The sequence below is a fragment of the Salvelinus alpinus genome, chromosome 11 (genome assembly GCF_045679555.1).
Source record: "Salvelinus alpinus chromosome 11, SLU_Salpinus.1, whole genome shotgun sequence".
Taxonomy (NCBI): domain Eukaryota; kingdom Metazoa; phylum Chordata; class Actinopteri; order Salmoniformes; family Salmonidae; genus Salvelinus; species Salvelinus alpinus.
The window spans coordinates 41701443-41720530 of record NC_092096.1 but is presented as its reverse complement, the minus strand read 5'-3'; the positions used below and the strand labels follow the sequence as shown (position 1 = coordinate 41720530).

At 40.1% G+C, this 19088-nt stretch overlaps 2 protein-coding genes across 16 annotated transcripts in view; both read left to right on the top strand.

Moving 5' to 3' along the window:
• LOC139534192 (caldesmon, smooth muscle-like) overlaps positions 1-3416 on the top strand; it is a 56426-nt gene extending 53010 nt beyond the window's left edge. For all 11 annotated transcript variants that reach the window (XR_011666920.1, XM_071333084.1, XM_071333078.1 and 8 more), the window contains one exon: positions 1499-3416. Coding sequence is in view for 10 of the 11 variants with exons in the window: in XM_071333084.1 (XP_071189185.1) it covers positions 1499-1515 (17 nt within the window). In the remaining variant the exon portion in view is untranslated. The remainder of the gene's footprint in view (positions 1-1498) is intronic.
• Positions 3417-3715: 299 nt separating this feature from the next.
• Positions 3716-15637, top strand: LOC139534194 (troponin T, cardiac muscle-like). 5 transcript variants are annotated; one of them, XM_071333087.1, is made up of 19 exons: positions 3716-3801; positions 6029-6073; positions 6882-6905; positions 7639-7665; positions 7975-7995; positions 8650-8673; positions 8896-8922; positions 9195-9212; positions 10222-10239; positions 10595-10612; positions 11123-11141; positions 11255-11318; positions 11491-11607; positions 11847-11924; positions 12031-12144; positions 12275-12387; positions 12686-12776; positions 13870-13907; positions 15428-15637. In XM_071333087.1, the coding sequence occupies exons 2-19, from the start codon at positions 6052-6054 to the stop codon at positions 15465-15467; spliced, it is 873 nt and encodes a 290-aa protein (XP_071189188.1). In that variant the 5' UTR covers positions 3716-3801; positions 6029-6051; the 3' UTR covers positions 15468-15637. The 5 variants fall into 5 exon arrangements, with proteins under 5 accessions (XP_071189188.1, XP_071189190.1, XP_071189192.1 ...); XM_071333089.1 differs by lacking the exons at positions 7975-7995; positions 8650-8673; positions 10222-10239; XM_071333091.1 differs by lacking the exons at positions 7639-7665; positions 7975-7995; positions 8650-8673; ... (1 more) ...; positions 9195-9212; positions 10222-10239.
• Positions 15638-19088: the final 3451 nt, after the last annotated feature.

The window sequence follows — 19088 nt, the reverse complement described above, 5'->3', positions numbered from 1 at the left end:
AGCACATATGGAATCCTGTAGTAACCAAAAAAGTATTTTATATTTGAGATTCTTCAAAGTAGCCACCCTTTGCCTTGATGACAGCTTTGCACACGCTTGGCATTCTCTCAACCAGTTTCACCTGGAATGATTTTCCAACAGTCTTGAAGGATTTCCCATATATGCTGAGCACTTGTTGGCTGCTTTTCCTTCACTCTGTGGTCCAACTCATCCCAAACCATCTCAATTGGGTTGGGGTCGGGTGATTGTGGAGGCCAGGTCATCTGATGCAGCACTCCATCACTCTCCTTCTTGGTCAAATAGCCCTTACACAGCCTGGAGGTGTGTTGGGTCATTGTCCTGTTGAAAAACAAATGATAGTCCCACTAAGAGCAAACCAGATGGGATGGCTTATCGCTGCAGAATTATGTGGTAGCCATGCTGGTTAAGTGTGCCTTGAATTCTAAATAAATCACTGACAGTGTCACCAGCAAAGCACCCCCACACCATCACACCTCCTCCTCCGTGCTTAACGGTGGGAACCACACATGCAGAGATCATCTGTTCACCTACTCTACGTCTCACAAAGATACGGAGGTTGGAACCAAAAATCTCAAATTTGGATTCATCAGACCAAAGGACAGATTTCCACCAGTCTAATGTCCATTGCTTGTGTTTCTTGGCCCAAGCAAGTCTCTTCTTCTTATTGGTGTCCTTTAGTAGTGGTTTCTTTGCAGCAATTCGACTGTGAAGGCCTGATTCACGCAGTCTCCTCTGAACAGTTAATGTTGAGATGTGTCTGTTACTTGAACTCTGTGAAGCATTTATTTGGGCTGCAATCTGAGGTGCAGTTAACTCTGAATGAACTTATCCTCTGCAGCAGAGGTAACTCTGGGTCTTCCTTTCCTGTGGTGGTCCTCATGAGAGCCAGTTTCATCATAGCGCTTGATGGTTTTTGCAACTGCACTTGAAGCAACTTTTCCATATTGACTGACTTTCATGTCTTAAAGTAATGGACTGTTGTTTTTCTTTGCTTATTTGAGCTGTTCTTACCATAATATGGACTTGGTCTTTTACCAAATAGGGCTATCTTCTGTATACCCCCCTACCTTGTCACAACACAACTGATTGGCTCAAACGCATTAAGAAGGAAATAAATTCCACAAATGTACTTTTAATTGAAATGCATTCCAGGTAACTACCTCATGAACCTGGTTGAGGGAATGCCAAGAGTGTGCAAAGCTGTCAGGGCAAAGGGTGGCTACTTTGAAGAATCTCAAATATAAAATATATTTTGATTTGTTTAACACTTTTTTGCTTACTACATGATTCCATATGTGTTATTTCATAGTTTTGATGTCTTCACTATTATTCTACAATGTAGAAAATAGTAAAAAAATAAAGAAAAATCCTGGAATGAGTAGGTGTGTCCAAACTTTTGACTGGTACTGTAGGTTAGTGTATTCAACCCTTAGATTTTGACTGTAGCTCTTATCGAGTTGTCTCTGTCCCTCAGCAGGTATGGGACACGAATGATACAAAGAGCTTCTTCTGATGGCTGGTGGGGACCAAGACAATCCAAGACTCTTCCTTTTCTATGTGTATTATACCAAAAGAATATGACCACCACACTGAGGGACCCCAAGGAATGGAGAGAAACAGGAGATTCTATTTAATAAGCACTGTACTGAAACGAACAGCCACCATCTCGTACCATGACAGTGTAGTGCCTTTGCACAACGATTTACTATGACTTACTTTCACAACAAACAAACAAAAGAATATGCTGTGAAATTTGGAGGTTTTATGATATGGTCATTTTGTTTTATATGTTATAAGCAAAAATTTACAGAAGAAAAAAAAACTTCATTGAAATTAGATATATTTCCCATACGCTCTTCAGTACATGTGTAGTTTTGATATAGTAGAGAAATGTTTTTATATGAGGTTTCCAGTTCCACAATCATATCCGTGTTCCAAAGAGAGACATCTCCCACCAATGCTCTGTCCATGTCGTCCATCTCACTTTTTTTATTTATATTTAAAGCAAAGCTTCACACATAGCTTTTTTATTCATGTTCACCAGTTCAGGAGAGAGATTATACGGACTCCGTAGATTTGGCTTATTTCACTTTTTTTGTCTTACCAATAGTGCAACAATGGCCTGAGTTAATATATGTTAGCACATAAGTACATGTCGTTATGAATATTATACTGTATCTTCTATTACAGCTTTATACTCAAGATTTGTTTCGCTTTTGTACTCTAAAATTGAGTGACTACCAACCGACAAGAGGCAATGAAAGGCAGTGCAAGCAACTAAAGGAAAGTTATATATTAAGACGGCTATTATAACGTTTATTATGCTAGTTTCAATTTATTTATGTTTTTTTTATGTGTTTTGTCATTGGCTGTCTTGTAGCTTTTGTACCTGCTGTTTGAATCTCTAATTCACTTTGTTAAACTTTCAAACAACCCACAATGCAGCAGGTGTACTTAAGAGTTACATCCTCATCTTAGAGACTCTCTGATCCACAACATTCCACACCACTAAGCACGCGCACGCCGCCGGGCTTATTCACGTACATGCTCCAATGGCTTCTATTTAGGAGGTAAAGGACCTCAGATAGCCCTGATACACATTTATACACTATGCCTGTACCTTGAGACGGCATCGGTTTAAGCCGTATGTCGCCTTGCCATTTAAGCCCAAATCCGATGTACTAACTATAGGACTCTGAAAGAACGGAAAGTGCACATTTCGATATTGACGATGATAGAGGATTGAGTCAGTCAAAAGAAGACAGATTTTGACTCCAGCCAACAATTGCGCTTGACGCTTGTTCTGGGTTTGAGTTTTCCTAAAAGTTCCATAGTGGTATGTAAGATCGTGTTTACAGCATAAATCCTTTACATACAACGGTCTCAAGGCCTTGTTTTTGCGTGTAATAAACTGTACCTTACACGTTGCCAACTCAGTTTGACTTCAGCTGTTTCCTTCTTTTTTTTAAACCGTTTCATTATTGATGTTCTATGTTTCACATTTCGTTCATTCATTTTGCATGACATGCTTTGATAATATGGGTATTAAATAAAGGTTAGCAGGGGCATTGTAAGATTGTTCTGTGTAAACCTTTGCCAATCACATTCCATGACTCCTTAGAACGACAAGCAATGGAGTCTGACCAAAATATCTTAACATTATTTTACATTGCTGTTATTTCATATTTTGGTCATTAGCTTTTTTTTGTCCATTTTGAAATTGTATTTTTATTTCAAACACCCTCATTTATTGTGTAGAGTTAACTATGCAAGGCACTCTATCTGTCATTTCAGATACAACTTTGTTATAGTAGTGGGTAGTTTCCTACAGAATGAATGTTATGAAATATTTGTACCGTTGACTCAACAACAGCAATAAAGAGATATAAATTGTTCCAATTTGTCTAATTTATTTTCTCTTTCTTTCTAACACGGAACTCACTATATCATTGACTGCTTAGACAGCTTTACCTCTACCTATCTTGGAACTCAGAACCAAATGAATGTTAACAGCCTGTGTGAGTATGACATGACATGACTATAGCTCGATTAGATGAGCCACGGTTAAGTCCTTGTTCCTGCTTTTAATGGTTGAGATATATATCAGGCTTCCTTTATCTCTAACAATAGACTTCACTGCCCTAACCAATCAGATATAAGAGGTGGTCACATGGGTGGCAGGGCTGCATTATGTGAGCATTAGAGTCTCATTTGAAGTTGTCTGTTTCTGGATCTGAAAGAATAAGACCGGTCCATTTCTCTTTCCCGTGGGGTTTGGAGGTAAGGCTATTGACTGTGACCCCTGATTTGACTGTAACAATGACACTTTGCTGGGATGCATGTGTGAATGAATGCCTGCTCTGAGGCTAGACTCCTGTTTTATAATCCATGTCAATCTGGGCACTGGGGATGTGGAATAAATGAATTCTGGGCAAGAAGGACCATATCATATTTTTTTGCATTAAGAAATGCTGAACTAATACATTTCAGGCAATGCCAGAGAGAAAAGTTTATGGATTCTGTTTCTTTGCGTCTGTTTGATTTGCTTCTCATGGCCCAGACTGGACAGGGACAGACAGTCAGTGGGCACTAAGCTCGTCTTCTGTAGGGGGAACTGGGTGTTAGCATGCTTTGGGCTTTGACTTAATGCTGGTTAATGCTGAAAGCGGCACCCGCAACATTCCTGCCACTGTCAAACCATTTTATTCCAGCGCTCAAGCCAGGGCCCAATGCTGACCGTGCACATTAAAGCGAAACGCATTTAATTCCACGGGGAAACAAGTCTCATCGCCTGTGAATTCTTGGTGGATTTGAGTTAATACGTTTTGAGACACAGCTCTTTAAACAGATGGTGTATATTCTACTTCACATCTCTCTTAGCTAGAGTTCTCTGTTGTAGCCATTCGGAGGTCGGACTGGGACACTATGTCCTCAACTGAGTTGAAGTCTGTTTTGAAGAAATGCACTCTAGGCTAGTTACTTCCGTCCAAATGTATGTTATGTGTAGGAGTGTGTCCCGAATACACTTCACTTGTCATGAACTGGCATGTAAGGTCAGAGGATGGGCGGAGGGAAGGAGGGACGGGTGAGGTGAGGAGTACTGGTTTTCTAATCCAGCCCTCTAGGTTTGCTTCAGTTTTATCCTTCATGGCAAATATGGTCAATGTTAAGATTGACTCGCATCTCCTCTGATAGATAGTTTCATAATGGGATCATCTTGGGAATGTAACGCATGTTGTTAAAAGCTGTGGAGTTGATGGGTGCTGTATGTACAGCTCTAGAGGGTTGGCCAACCCGTTGTCCAAAATAGCTGGCCTTGACTGGCATGTTATTCATTGACTTAATGTGTGTGTGTGTGTGTGTGTGTGTGTGTGTGTGTGTGTGTGTGAGTACAAGCATGTAGGCGCTCAATAAGCTCAGCCAACTTCATTGTCTAGAATAGCACCTAACACCTGCTGGTGAACTGTGCTTTATTATTGTTAAAAATAACCCCTCCCGTATATCAACGGAGTGACTCTAGTTTTATGATCTGATGATTTATCCTTCAACGGAAAGTTCCTCCACACGATAGCATTCTTACATTTGTTAGTTAAATATAGAACTATATGACCTCATGAATCTGTTCCTGTCTGTAAAGTAATGATAGCCTTCAGGTTGTCCCTAAAATGCACCGTATCTGGTATGACAAGGCCATCGGCTTGAAATAATACGTTGGAGTTTAATTAATGCCCGTACATATTTGGGGAGATATGTGCTATTCCTTAGCACCTGTGCAAAGTGTTCACCTGCTATTTCTAGAAGAGTGTAAACACATTTATAGTACACTGATTTACGATTGGGATGGCAGGGCAGTGGTTGTAAAAATAAAATAAAAAAGTTTAATTTACTGTTATCTGTTTGTCTTGAACTGGAAATCTATAAATAAAGTATTGGAAAGTAACAGTGCCTTTTAGTGCCTGGTGCAAAAATACTAAAATGTGGCCCTCAAAGTGTCCATTGCTGTCCCAGTCCCAGTGGAATGGTTAGTGTGTTATCCAGACATCAGGTTATGCTGCCCATAGAGCAGAGAGGAGAAGCCCTCCATGCCAAGAGGAAATGGCTGAGGATTAGTCTTGGAGCTGTTTAGAGCTGAGGGCCTCAGGGCAGCCAGTCCCAGTGGTGAAAGAACACCACATACAGACACTCAACTCAAACACATCAGATATCACTGTACTGTGTATCTCTATGTGCCGCAGATGAAAACGTCAGTAGGCCTGGGTGCGTTTAAAATGGTCCCTATTCCTTATCTAGTGCACTAGAGCCCTGGTTAAAAGTAGTGCACTATATCAGGAATAGGGTGCCATTTTAGACCCAGCTTTGTGTGGGTAGGGAAGATTCAAAAGTTTCAATCGTTATCTCGTGTTTTTGCAATCCATCCATGCCCCAGTCATTTCACCACTATATTCCTTCTCCTCGTGCTTATTTGTGTGAAACAGAAAACATCAGTAGTCTTGTCTCTCATGTCCAGGTAATCCGATCTAAACATGGCAGATGAAGAAAATGAGTAAGTATGGTATATTTATCTTTGTCGTCTCAGAAACTATAGCCTACACTACAGTGTATTTAGTAACGAAAATGTTTTTCAAAACAATGTCTTCCAACAAAATGTCTCATGTTTTTTTGTTTGTTTTCTTTTCAGGGAGGAAGGTACAGTAAGACTTTGAGAATTGATTATTACTTTTTTGGCTAAACGAAATACGCTTCAAGCCACTTTAAGCTGAGTGTACAAAACATTAGGAACACCTGCTCTTTCCATGTCATAGACTGACCCAGGTGAATCTAGGTGAAACCTATGTTCCCTTATTGATGTCACCTGTTAAATCCTCTTCAATCAGTGAAGATGAAGGGGAGGAGACAGGTTAAAGACGGATTTTTAAGCCTTGGGACAATTGAGAAATATATTGTGTGTGTGCCATTCAGAGGATGAATGGGCAAGACAAAATATTTAAGTGCCTTTAAGAGCCAGGCGCACCAGTTTGTGTGTGTCAAGAACTGCAATACTGCTGGGTTTTCACGCTCAACAGTTTCCCATGTGTATCAAAAATGGTCCACCACCCAAAGGACATCCAGCCAACTTGACACAACTGTGGGAGGCATTGGAGTCGACATGGGCCAGCATCCCTGTGGAACGCTTTCGACACCTTGTAGAGTCCATGCCCTGACGAATTGAGGCTGTTCTGAGAGCAAAAGGAGGTGCAGCTCATTATTAGGATGGTGTTCCTAATGTTTTGTACACTCAATTGCACATATATTGCTAAGATTGACTATATTAGCTGTATTGCAAATATATTGCTGAGCTGACTTAACCCATGTCTGCGCAGTTGCAGAAACCCCCACAGAGGAAGGTAAAAGCTGTGTATGGCTTCGTGCGTTACTTAGACGTTGTTTGATTGAGTGCATGCTAGATATACTGTAGCAAGTCCTTCTTGTGTCATTGTCAAAGCCTGTTATAGGCCATTCTTTACTGTTTAAACAAAAATTATTCATGTTTTTTTTTTAAAGCATGCTTCGTGTACCTGATCAAAATATACGTTAAATTATAAATTTCAAATGCTATGTCTACATTTGTCTGTCAAGATAAACATTTGGAATTTGCATATCATTTGTATACTGGTTTCCTACCCATCTGTCTTTGTGGTGTGTGCTTACATGGATATCCAAGGTGTATGAGACTTATACCCTTTTCATGTGTCCGACTCCATATTCCATCCAATAGCTAAACAGATGTTACACCATGCACTCTCCATTCCATAAACAGAATGTGTTGTTCACTCTAGAATGGTTTTCAATGTTCTGACAAAGGTTGCATGAAATGTTTGTATGTACTGTATGGAAATCATACTGATACTGAATCAGATTCAAACAATTTGATCCAATCTGATCACTATGTATGAAAATGTGTTTCATACCAGTTTGATGGCCCTGACTACAGATCTAGGATCAGATCACCATACACCAATTCTAAACCATAATCATTATTGTTCTTAAACAATATCTGACCCTAGGTCAGTGGTTAGGGCTTCTACCAACTCATTGCCTTGTATTGAACCACTAATTCATCTTCTGTCCACTCATCAGTCGAGGTTGAAGTCCCAGCAGAGGAAGGTAAAGTGTCCCATGTGCTGTGAACTGCATGTATACAGTTCCATAAATAATAATATTATCAAGATATGCATATTGTACAGCTAGAGATGCAGTTTTCTTCAGTGTTGAAATACTCTATATTCCTATGTCATACATACTAGTTTCATAGAATGCACTGTAACATTTTTTGCTCTAGTCACTGGTATCTTAATTTCAGATGGCATACAGTATTCCTGTAGTTAACGCTGCATTAATGATTTTGGCTGTATTAATTATGAACAAAACAATGCACTTTAAGCTTTATTCAGATGTCTGATGTCCTTACAATAGATGCTGCTCCTGCAGAGGAAGGTAATGCTTTTCAACGCTTCATATGTACAGATTCTGCATGCTAATATACATGTAATGTACCCCACATACAAGTTATATACTGTGCAACAACAAAAAAATGTGGTATGAGCAGTGTTTTTGTAGTCAATGAAGTTGAAAGCAATTGTCCCGCAGATATTCTGTCACGTATAACGTACATAATATCTCTCCTCGCGGAGCTGCAAAATAATATTTGCTTCATAATCAGACCAAAGGCTGTATTTCTCTCTGCCTTATTGACTCTGCCTTAGCATAACAGTGGCTGACACTAAACAATCCTATGCTTTTAGCTATAACAGAACCTGCCCCAGAACCTGTAGAAGGTACATATATATTATTATTATTATTATTGGCTTAGTACCAAAAAAGTAATCATCTTTATCAAAGTGATAGTTAAGCGATTTATCTACTGTAGGTCTAAATGTGTAGAATTGCTGAACTATCCCTTTTTAAGTTATTTGCTTCACTCATTGCAAATTCACTAATCAACGATATGACTTTACCACAGAACCTGCCCCGTGCAGTCGTAGGTAAACCGTGTCATGGCTTGATATGCTTCTTGTTTTTGCACATTATTATTATTAGTGAATAATAATCATTCATCCACTTACTAATCATTCCCTACCGTTACCGTAGAGCCCACGCCAGACGTAGAACCAGGTAATGCTTTCTTGCGTTTAACATTAAATGTCATTGCTGCATATTAAGATGTACCCTAGCTACAGTATCATTATTAGACTTAAGTGTCGAGAGCAAAAGTATACCGGTGTTATTATTTTACCCCACAGTAGTTTGGCGTTATGTCGTGGAACATGTTTGTTTTGGTTCTGTCTTCTTTGCTTCAAGCTTTATTCGCATACTAACATTGTATCTTCACCGTAGAACCAGAGCCAGAGCCAGACGTAGAAGGTAAAGACCTGTTTTTGCTTTACCATGGTCTTTAGTTTCTAGTATAGATGTGTATTTGTGCTAATAGTACACGTTCCTTAATGCCAGTGAAGTAATCTAAGACACATACGCAATCGGCATTATATTAATGCAACATACAGTGCATGCTTATTTTCACAACACTGACTGAGTTATTTTTATTATTATATCAATTATAATATATATTACTTTTTCTTTACCTCATATTTTTACACTCAACTGATCCACTCCTCATTTTTTTATCCTTACAAAAGAGCCCACTGCAGTAGAAGGTAATTTTGATCTTTTACCTCTACATCACAAAGTTTTCCCCTGCATGGATTATACTGTAGCCTTCTATCTGCAATAGTAACATAATGTATTAACTAGGCACGACAACAGCTTGCAGCTAATCTGGCCCACAGGTGCTGTCAAAGCCGCAACAAATATATTTTTGCACATTCATTTTCATAATTATTTGCTTCCTGCTTTATTGATTCCTTCATGTGTCCTCGCAACAGAGCCCCCCACCTGTTGTAGAAGCTAAAGCTTTTTTTTGGCTTCATCTTACAAATACGTACAGTGCATCATCTCATATTCTATTGTTCGCTTCATGCTTTCCTATCTTTGCTAATCAGTCTGATGATGCTTTTATAACAGACCCGCCCCCCCCGTAGTAGTAGAAAGTAAAGCTTTTCTTGGCTTCGAATTCACTTAGTTTCACCTGCATTTGATATCCCAGATGCATGTATGTTATAAGCTGTATTATAAACTGGGTGGTTCGAGCCCTGAATGCTGATTGGCTGACAGCCGTGGTATATCAGATGTATACCATGTGTATGACAAAACATGTTTTTTTATTACTGCTCTGCTCTATTACTGCTCTCATGCTAAAGTGGCTCAAATGGTACCAGTGAAAGATGTGCTATATAAGCAATAAGGCACCTCGGGGGTTTGTGGTATATTGCCAATATACCACGGCTAAGGCCTGTGTCCAGGCACTCCGCGCTGCGTTGTGCATAAGAACAGTCCTTAGCCGTGGTATATTGGCCATATACCACACCCCCTCGGGCCTTATTGCTTATATAGCACACCTTTCACTGGTACCATTTGTGCCACTTTAGCATACCCAGCTAACAAACGTATCATACTGATTAACCCCCATTACTGACTAATATGTACTGATTCAATATCAATAGACCTTTACAGCGTGCGCTTCACAACGTCATATTCTCACACTCCACTGATCCACATTTCAGTCTATCGACTACTAAACAAATCATTCTCATGTCCCTCACATAGAAGCGGCTGCAGAAGAAGGTACCTGTTATACGTTGTTGTCTTGTACAGAATGCATGAAGTGTACTCCTATAACTATAGACTGTGACGGTCTGCTGTGAATGTTCTTTTGTATTCCTTAGTATCTAATACTTTGTGTTTCATACCATTCCGCTGCCTGTCAGAACATTGAGCCATCACTATGTGATAATGCATTGGTTTTGGTTGCGTAATACACACTTTCATACAGTAGGTTTCAATAGATAAGGCCTATGACTGAAATATCCTGCAGTAATAATCCAATGTGTTACCATAGTGTACTGAACATGTATGAGTCTTGTGTTGAAAGCTCTGTGTGTAATCATCCCTTCTTTTTCTGTATGTTTTTCACCAACAGCCGGTGGAGAGACTCAAGGTGAGTGTGGTCTAGTTCTTTGTAACTATAGTTCTAGGTCTATTCTTGTTCTATGTAACTAGTTCTAGATCTACTCTTGTTCTATGTAACTAGTTCTAGGTCTATTCTTGTTCTCTGTAACCAGTTTAAGGTGTAGTTGTCAAGTTTGGATAGAATTTCAGAAAATCACTCTTTAGAGTCATGTGTCTCAGTCTAAAATAAGTTATTTCTTGTTTTATTATTTTTTGCTATAAAACAACAGACCATACTGAAGGCACAATTAGATTTCGTATTAAAATGTTTTGAAGTTTTGAAAAACGTCTGTTGAATCATTTTCAAAGACATTTATGTTTTAAAAAACACTTCAAACCTAATGATTTTTCTAAATTTGGTTAAGAGACATTTCAAAACGTTTAGATTTTTACTAATCAGATTCACTTCTTATTTCTACTTTGAATGAAATATAATATATAATATATCATATAATATAATAGAATAGAATATAATAGCCTTTTCTGTTGTGACTTACAGATTCCAAAGCCAAACCAAAGTAAGTGTTTGATTCTATTTCGGCCAACAACTTTCTCTTGTGGTTTTCCGTGTCACTTAATCAAAGTAATTAAATGTAGAGTATTTGATGGAATCATCTTTGGTGTTTTTCAGAAGTTTTATGCCAAACGTTGCCCCTCCAAAGCTACCAGAGGGAGATGGTAAAGTCGATTTTGACGTGAGTGATGCAATCCTACCAGCTAGATTACCTGAATATAGCAAAAAGAGTACACAACACACAACACTCTGTGCGTGTGTGTGTGTGTGTGCGTGTGCGTGTGCGTGTGCGTGTGTGTGTGTGTGTGTGTGTGTTTTTTTTAATTTATTTATTTTTTATTTATTTTTTACAGGACCTGCACAGGAAGCGTCAAGAGAAGGACATGGCTGAGCTGACCTCTCTGATTGAGTCTCACTTTGTCCAGAGGAAGAAAGATGAAGATGAGCTCATCAGTCTCGTCAACAGGATCGTAAGTCCTCTACTGTAGCACTGCTGGAGCTCACACACACACACACTGCTGGGACACTACGTGGGCGTGTTGGTGAACTGCACACGTAATAAGTGACATTGCAGACCTGACATTCTGGTTGGCTCCCATAGCTTAAGCCCAGACTCAGTGTGCCAACATAGTCTTGAGGTACCCAGAGGAATCAGGTTGGATACCTTATCTGTCACGGACTGTAACTGCGTGTGTGTGTGTGTGCGCAGGAGAAGCGTCGTACCGAGAGGGCAGAGCAGCAGAGGATTCGTGCTGAGCAAGAGAAAGAGAGGCAGGCCCGTCTAGCCGTGAGTCTCTCATTGTGTAATGTTTCAATTGTGATGTCAAGGCCAACTGCGGCCCAAGTTGTTTTCTCCTCTTCTTTAACCTTCTGTTGCTCACTCCCCGACGCAGGAAGAGAAAGAGAGGAGGGAGCAAGATGAACAGCGTAGGAAGCACGATGATGACGCCAAGAAGAAGAAGGCCCTCACTACCATGACTCACACGTACGGTGGCATCCAACAGAAGGTCAGCGCTAACTCCGCACGCACTCGCTCTCTCTCATGATCACGACATTTGCATCAGAGTTGCTGCCCCCTCGTGGTTATCTTGACACTTACATGCCCTCTCGCTGCGCTGCGGTGATGTCCTTCCACAGCAAGAGGGCAAGAAGGGAGCCAAGAAGCAGACTGAGAGAGAAAAGAAGAAGAAGATCCTGGCCGACAGAAGGAAGGCTCTGATCATCGACCATCTCAACGAGGACAAACTCAAGTATGACATATTTAATTACCCCGAAATACTCACAGGTCTTTGACTGAGTCTCAAATGGCACCTTGGCTCTGGTCAAAAGTTATGCACTTTTTAGGGAATAGGATATCGTCACAGACACACACTGAAAGCTCTATTTCATTGTTGAAATGATCTATTGTACAGGTTTACACATCGAAGAAAACATGAGATGCAGATAAATACACATAGTTGCTTAGAAAGTCTCCTGTGAAGGAGAGACCAAAAGTAGAACCTCATGCGCTGGCTGAACGCTGGCGTCCCGTTGGTTGTCGTCCTGCAGGGAGAAGGCCAATGAGCTGTGGCAGTGGATGATGGAGCTGGAGGCGGAGAAGTTCGACCTCAGCGAGAGACTGAAGAAGCAGAAATACGACGTAAGTGTTCTCACGCCGGTCCAAGCTATGGTGACAAAACCCATGGCTGTACTGTGCATAGTGATCCACAGGGTAAAAACAAGATCACTGGTCGTGCCAATGACATGACAGTATAATACGGTGATGATTACAAGATTGTGATGTTTTACTTCAAATGGGTCTTTTTCATGTGTCCTGACCTCCATATCATCTCCTCTGAACTCCTTATCATCTCCTCTGTCATCCAATGACTGCATACCACAAGGGGCTGGTGAGGGGAGGACGGCTCGTAATAAATGACGGGAGTGAATTGAGGAAAAATGTACTTACTACAACTGTGATCGGGTTGTCTCACCTATCTTAAAATTAATGCACTAACTGTTTACGTCTCTCTGGATAAGAGGGTCTGCTAAATGACTAAAATGTTCATGTAAAAGGAATGGAATCCAACATGGAAACCATGTGTTTGATACCATTCCATTTATTCCGTTCCAGCCATTCCTATGTGCCCGTCCTCCCCAATTAAGCTGCCACCAGCCGCCTGTGCTCTATACCAAAGCATTACATGTGTCCTTTTACATGCTGTGAATGCAGTCTATTTCACAGAGAGTAACTTACACTCATGAAATACAAAGCAGTTTAAACATATACATGCATAACAAGCCACATCCCCCTACTCTGAAACTGGTAGTGTTAATCCTACTGCCTAAGAGGACTTCCTACGAGGGGCGCAGCTGTCTAAAACTCTGACTTGATTCCAGATGAATGTTCTCCAGACCCGAATCAATGAGCAGCAGAAGTTGTGAGTAATCGGCTGTGGGGGCGTCAACCTCACTGTTGTGTAGTCCGCTGTCAGTCGTTGTTGTCAGAGTGAGCGTTTTTTATTTTACACTCGGGGCTCAGGGAAGCGCAACCGGGTGACCGGGTCAGGTCAGGTGGTGGACCACAGGTGAATGCTTTCGACCACAGGTGAACCACACACTCCACACACTCAGACAGGTGGTGGTGCAGCCAGGCCGTGGCTCCAAACTGCAGGATCCCAGGTTTCCCTACAGGTTTCAGTCAGTGTGTTGTCTCAGTGCTTAGGCAGCCTCCACTGTGTGTCCCTTCACAGATCAATCAGCTTCTGGCCCGTGTCCAGGACCACCAGAGGTAAGTACCCAGAGCCACACTGGTCAGTTTCTCCTCTATTTAAAAGAGCCTGGGGGGCCTAAAACAACCAACAAATGATAATTAATGCTCCTCATTAAAAGAAAACATTAAATAAAGCCAAGTTTTGGAATACTATCAAGACATTTGCAGTTGGGAACATTCAATGGAGTGTGTCTCAAAAGTCTAAAGTGGCTTCCTCTCTTCGTCTCCTCTCATTAATCGGTATTGATCTGAAGACACAGAGTATGTGAAAGCAACTTTTCCTGCTTTTTTTCATCAGTGCAGATGAAGGAAAGGAGACAAGGAGAAGGAGCTACTTTAGACTATTGAGATACACCCATTGTCCCTCATCCATTCACTGTTCACGGTCTTAACCCCAAGGCCTTTTAAAGTCACATGATCCTGCTTGAAGAGAACTAGCTCGGAGCATATGATCCAACCTGGGAGAAAACATTAGGATCGTAGTGCTGCATCCTAAGTTGACCAGTCTTTAGAGTGGCTCCTTCCATTCCATCCATCCCTCTCCATTCATCTAGAATAGACCCCAATAGTCTGGGAAGATCGTGATCCTAATCAACAGCCTACTATTGGCCCCAGAACATTGTGTCATCATCAAAACTGACAGTACATTATAGTCTTTGTAGGTTAAGGAACTTCGTTAAGTCGTATGTATTGCAGTTCATACAGTATATGTACTGTAATGCCTCTAAAAAATGACCTCTGGGAAAATGGGTTGACTCCTGTCCACTAGTTTCTGATGGTAAGTTGAATTTTACATACAGGTATTGGCTGGCTATAGCTTTCTAACTCATCTGTCAGGCTTGAGGAATGATAGATTGATAGCCTATAATAAATTCTACATTTAAATGGTGCATTATGGGTGAAATTCTAACTTTCAATTCAGTCAAATGTCCACTTAGTTTCCCATTGACATCAGTGCATGACTAAGAGAAAATGGGAGTTAGGATTTGGCCCTAAGAGAACATCACGGTAAGACCGCTGAAGATAGGACACGATCGCCATGTCATTCATTCATCCTCGTCCTTTACTAACCCTCGGTCCTGTGTGTGAAAGTTCTGTGTTCCCTTTCATCCTGCGATGCATGCCAACTCTCACAGAACTGTCTCCGTTTCCATTCCCATCCCCCACTCCCCCCTCTTTCATACATCAATCTATCTATCTCTAACTCATTCTTTCAAAACTACTCTTCCTCTTTGGTGCTGTAAACATCATAGAAAATGTTTAGGATAGATTTGTTGAAGATGTTCCTGGTAGAACCTTTGAATATACATGTACTCGATATTTAAAATATTTTGTTGGTCTTATGTATTCACTGACATTAGTATAGTAATCGCTTATAGAATTCCTTTTAGGTCCTTGAGGAGCTTATGTCTTTCAGCTCTTAGTATAACTACGTGTATTGTTCCTAAGTATACCAATATAATAGCGCCACCTACTGGTCAGATAGAAAGAGTGACAGAGGTGTTTGACTGGTCTGTCTACGCTGTGTGGTTTCACAGTGCCAAAGGCAGAGGCAAGGCCAAGGCAGTCAGGAGATAATGAGACCTGGCAGGATGAAGTCTTCAGGACTGAGACGCCAGACGATGACGGAGGATTGTTTTGTTGTTGTTCTTGTTATCAGTGTACATGCAAATTACTATGGAAATGTACTGTTATCACGGTCACTGTTTGCATGAAGCTAGAAACAATAAAGAGATGTTTGCTTTTGATTCAGTGTTTGGTTAGATTTTAATGAAAAATCTGAAAAGTTTTAATGAAAAGTCTGAGGCTGAAAAAATGTACAAGACTGGTGCTACCCATTTGAAAATGCACGGACGACTGTTATAAGTCGCTTTGGATAAAAGCGTCTGCCAATTGGCATATATTATTATTACATAATGTACAATACTGTGGCTCCAGTAGTGCTAAAGCTTTCGTCTCAATTCCCTGAGGTCGTGAATTCAAAATCTAGCTTCCTTCTCTCCCTCCATCTCTGGCTCATAACTTAAAGCGTAAAGCGTTTTGAGCATCTGGAAAAAGCGTTATATAAATCCAATCAATTATTATTAGACAAAGCAACAAGTTATTGAAATAAATGTATTTATTAACCACACATATAATACTACAGTACGACATAACACATAATATTGCCTGCACAGTGCAATCCCTTACAGAAAAAACACACGATTTCACATGTAGAAAATCACGATGTCGCATAAGAAATTTCACTTGACAACATGCTTTTGGAACACTTCACATGTGACATCGTGTTTTTGGAACACTACACATGTGAAAACAAAAATTAGTTATGATACACACAGCGCTTTTAACGTAGTGTATTCAACTTACATATTTGACACACATGATTACATTGTATATGTTTATTTATACAGTAATTATTATTGTGTCCTTACCTGGGATTTGAACAGCATTCCGATCTTCCTGCTACTCCACCATGTCTGTGTCAATATCTGATTCCACCTGTATTCCTATACTTTGGGACTTAAAAGTCAATCTCAGCTTTGTTCAAAAATACACAAGAAAAACTATTATATTTACCATAGTGATTCAGGAGTAACATTAAAGCAGAATAATATACCACACCAACATTAGATATCTATACAGAAAACCCTCAAATGTTTGAAATGCGTCAATTAAATCAATGATGTGAAAATACTCTGATTAACTGATAACTAAAATAGCAGTGCACATGGCACTCTTTTGCTAAGTGCATAGGTAATGAATATGTAGGGGAATACTACAGACTTTGTGGCGCAGCAGAAATATCATCCCACCTCAAATCCCGGGTCATATTTTAGCTGAACAGCGAACCACTTACTTTAAAACCGCCATACCTTTTCATGACTTTACTTATAAATAGTTTGGGATGGTTTGGGACCATCACGAGATTTCCTGACGACTGGTAAAACAAATGTCTTGAGAACATCTTACAAACATCCTAATATGGTCCTCACCCTTATGGAAAAACCACATGAATTTCACGAGATCACATGTGATCTTATGTGAAGTTAATGTGATAATGTGACAACATGTAAAACAATATGTGATAACATGAAACTACAAATGACAACATGCAAGCACATCTGAAAACATGATCTCATGTGATGTTCCAAAAATACGTTTGCAAATTGTTTCAAATGTGAAATTTCACTTGCACATGATGTTCCAAAAACACGTTTTAACATGTGAAATGTCATGTGAATACATATGAAGTGTTCCAAAAACACGTGTTCACATATGAAATGTCATGAGAAGTGTTCCAAAAACAGGCTTTCACCTGATATTTCACACATGAAATCATGTGGGATTTCCGTAAGGGGGATACCAGCAACCTGAATTTCCTGGTCTGTGGCCATGACAGAAATCAACCACTGATTTATTGGCAAGAATACATTTCTGCACTGTAAAAAGTTGCACAGAATCAAGTCAATAATTGTGCGATTATCTGACAACACCAACAAAAAAGTAGCATAGCTCAGGGACACAACATTAAGTGGGCATAAATGCTCTTGGGCTTGTACTTGCTAACTTTTGGTCTGCAGTGCTTTGTAACTTATTTGTTATCTAGAACATATATCTACACACTCAAAAATAAGAATACGGTTACGGTACAATGTTGTTCCCTGGTTTACAAAAGGTCAAAGGTACACTTAAGGTACCTTCAGAGGTATACATGGTACTGGTCGGTACCTTTTAGAGTACATGTGTGGATAATCTAGTAAAATGTATATATATTTTTTTTTTTAAATGTACCCAATATATTTAATAATTACTGCAGTTTTAAATGTAGGCGATGCAATATGCTGACAGGGGCTCATTAGCATATTTGGGGACAGTTGTTGTATTTGTGCCAACCGTCAGTGGAAATGTTGTACCAGTTTAACTGGTTCATCGTGGTTTTTCGTTATGTTGATGAAGGTTGAGCCCCTCTTTTGACACGGTCAGTGCTGCAGTCTTTGTAAGAACAGCTGACAGTCAAGAGTTGCACTGTTAAGAGGTTACTGCGCCTTTCCAGTAGCATAATGGCAGCTAGTTCATAGAAAGTTTCATTTTCAATAATTTACTGTCAACGAGCTGTAAGTGGGTTATTGTAAGATTCACAGTAACTTACTGTAGCTAATCTGTCACACTCACTGACCTGACGGTCTGGTAGGAAAGTGAGTATTACAATGACATGGTGACTAGCTAAGATTGAAATATTGTATGGCTCTTTGACATCACATGCACTTATGTTAGCCATTAATAAGACTGGACAGCGTACAAGCTTAGTGGTTATGAACAGAACACAACAGACCACATTAACTGGGACGACATTGCTTCTCATGGGAGACCAAAAAGAGCAAGTTGAAAGCCATGCCTGCAATATTCTGACAGGCTGCTGTTACAGTATGCTGCCAATCAGCAAGTGATGTGCATGTTGTCAACAGAAGATTCAGTGAAGACACAATAGGTTACTAGCATGTATTGCTAGTGGCAGCAAGTTGCCTGTAGGTTACTGACAATGTTTTGCCAGTTAGTTATTGTGAATCTTACAATAATTTACTGACAAATGGTTTTCAGTTAAGAAATGACAAATTCACAGCAACAAGCTGCCATTTAAGTTACTGGAAAATACACACTACCCTCTTTACAGTCCAGCTCATTACCAACACATCCTCTTACAAAGTTTGCAATGTCAAAGGAGGTGCTCAACTTCCATTGGCAAAACCATCAAACGTTTAAACTTCTACTGATGGTTGCCACAAATACACATATATTTGACCATGCCCCCAAATATGCAAATGAGCCCCACAATGAATTCTACCTTCTATTCAAAATATTGGGTGGGAAAATGTCCCATTATACCTACAAGGTACCGAACTGTACCATGTGAGGTCATATGTGTACCTGTGAAGTTTACGTTTGAGTTTTTTGTACCCCAGGTAACAACACTGTACCCTAACCATACCCTTATTCTTCGAGAGTGTGTGTAAATATTCCTGCCTAGAAGCCCAGCATCCCGGAGTCACCTCTTCACTGTTGATGTTGAGACTGGTGTTTTGCGGGTACTATTTAATGAAGCTGCCAGTTGAGGACTTGTGAGGCGTCTGTTTCTCAAACTAGACACTCTAAAGTACTTGTCCTCTCGCTCAGTTGTGCACCGGGGCCTCCCACTCTTTC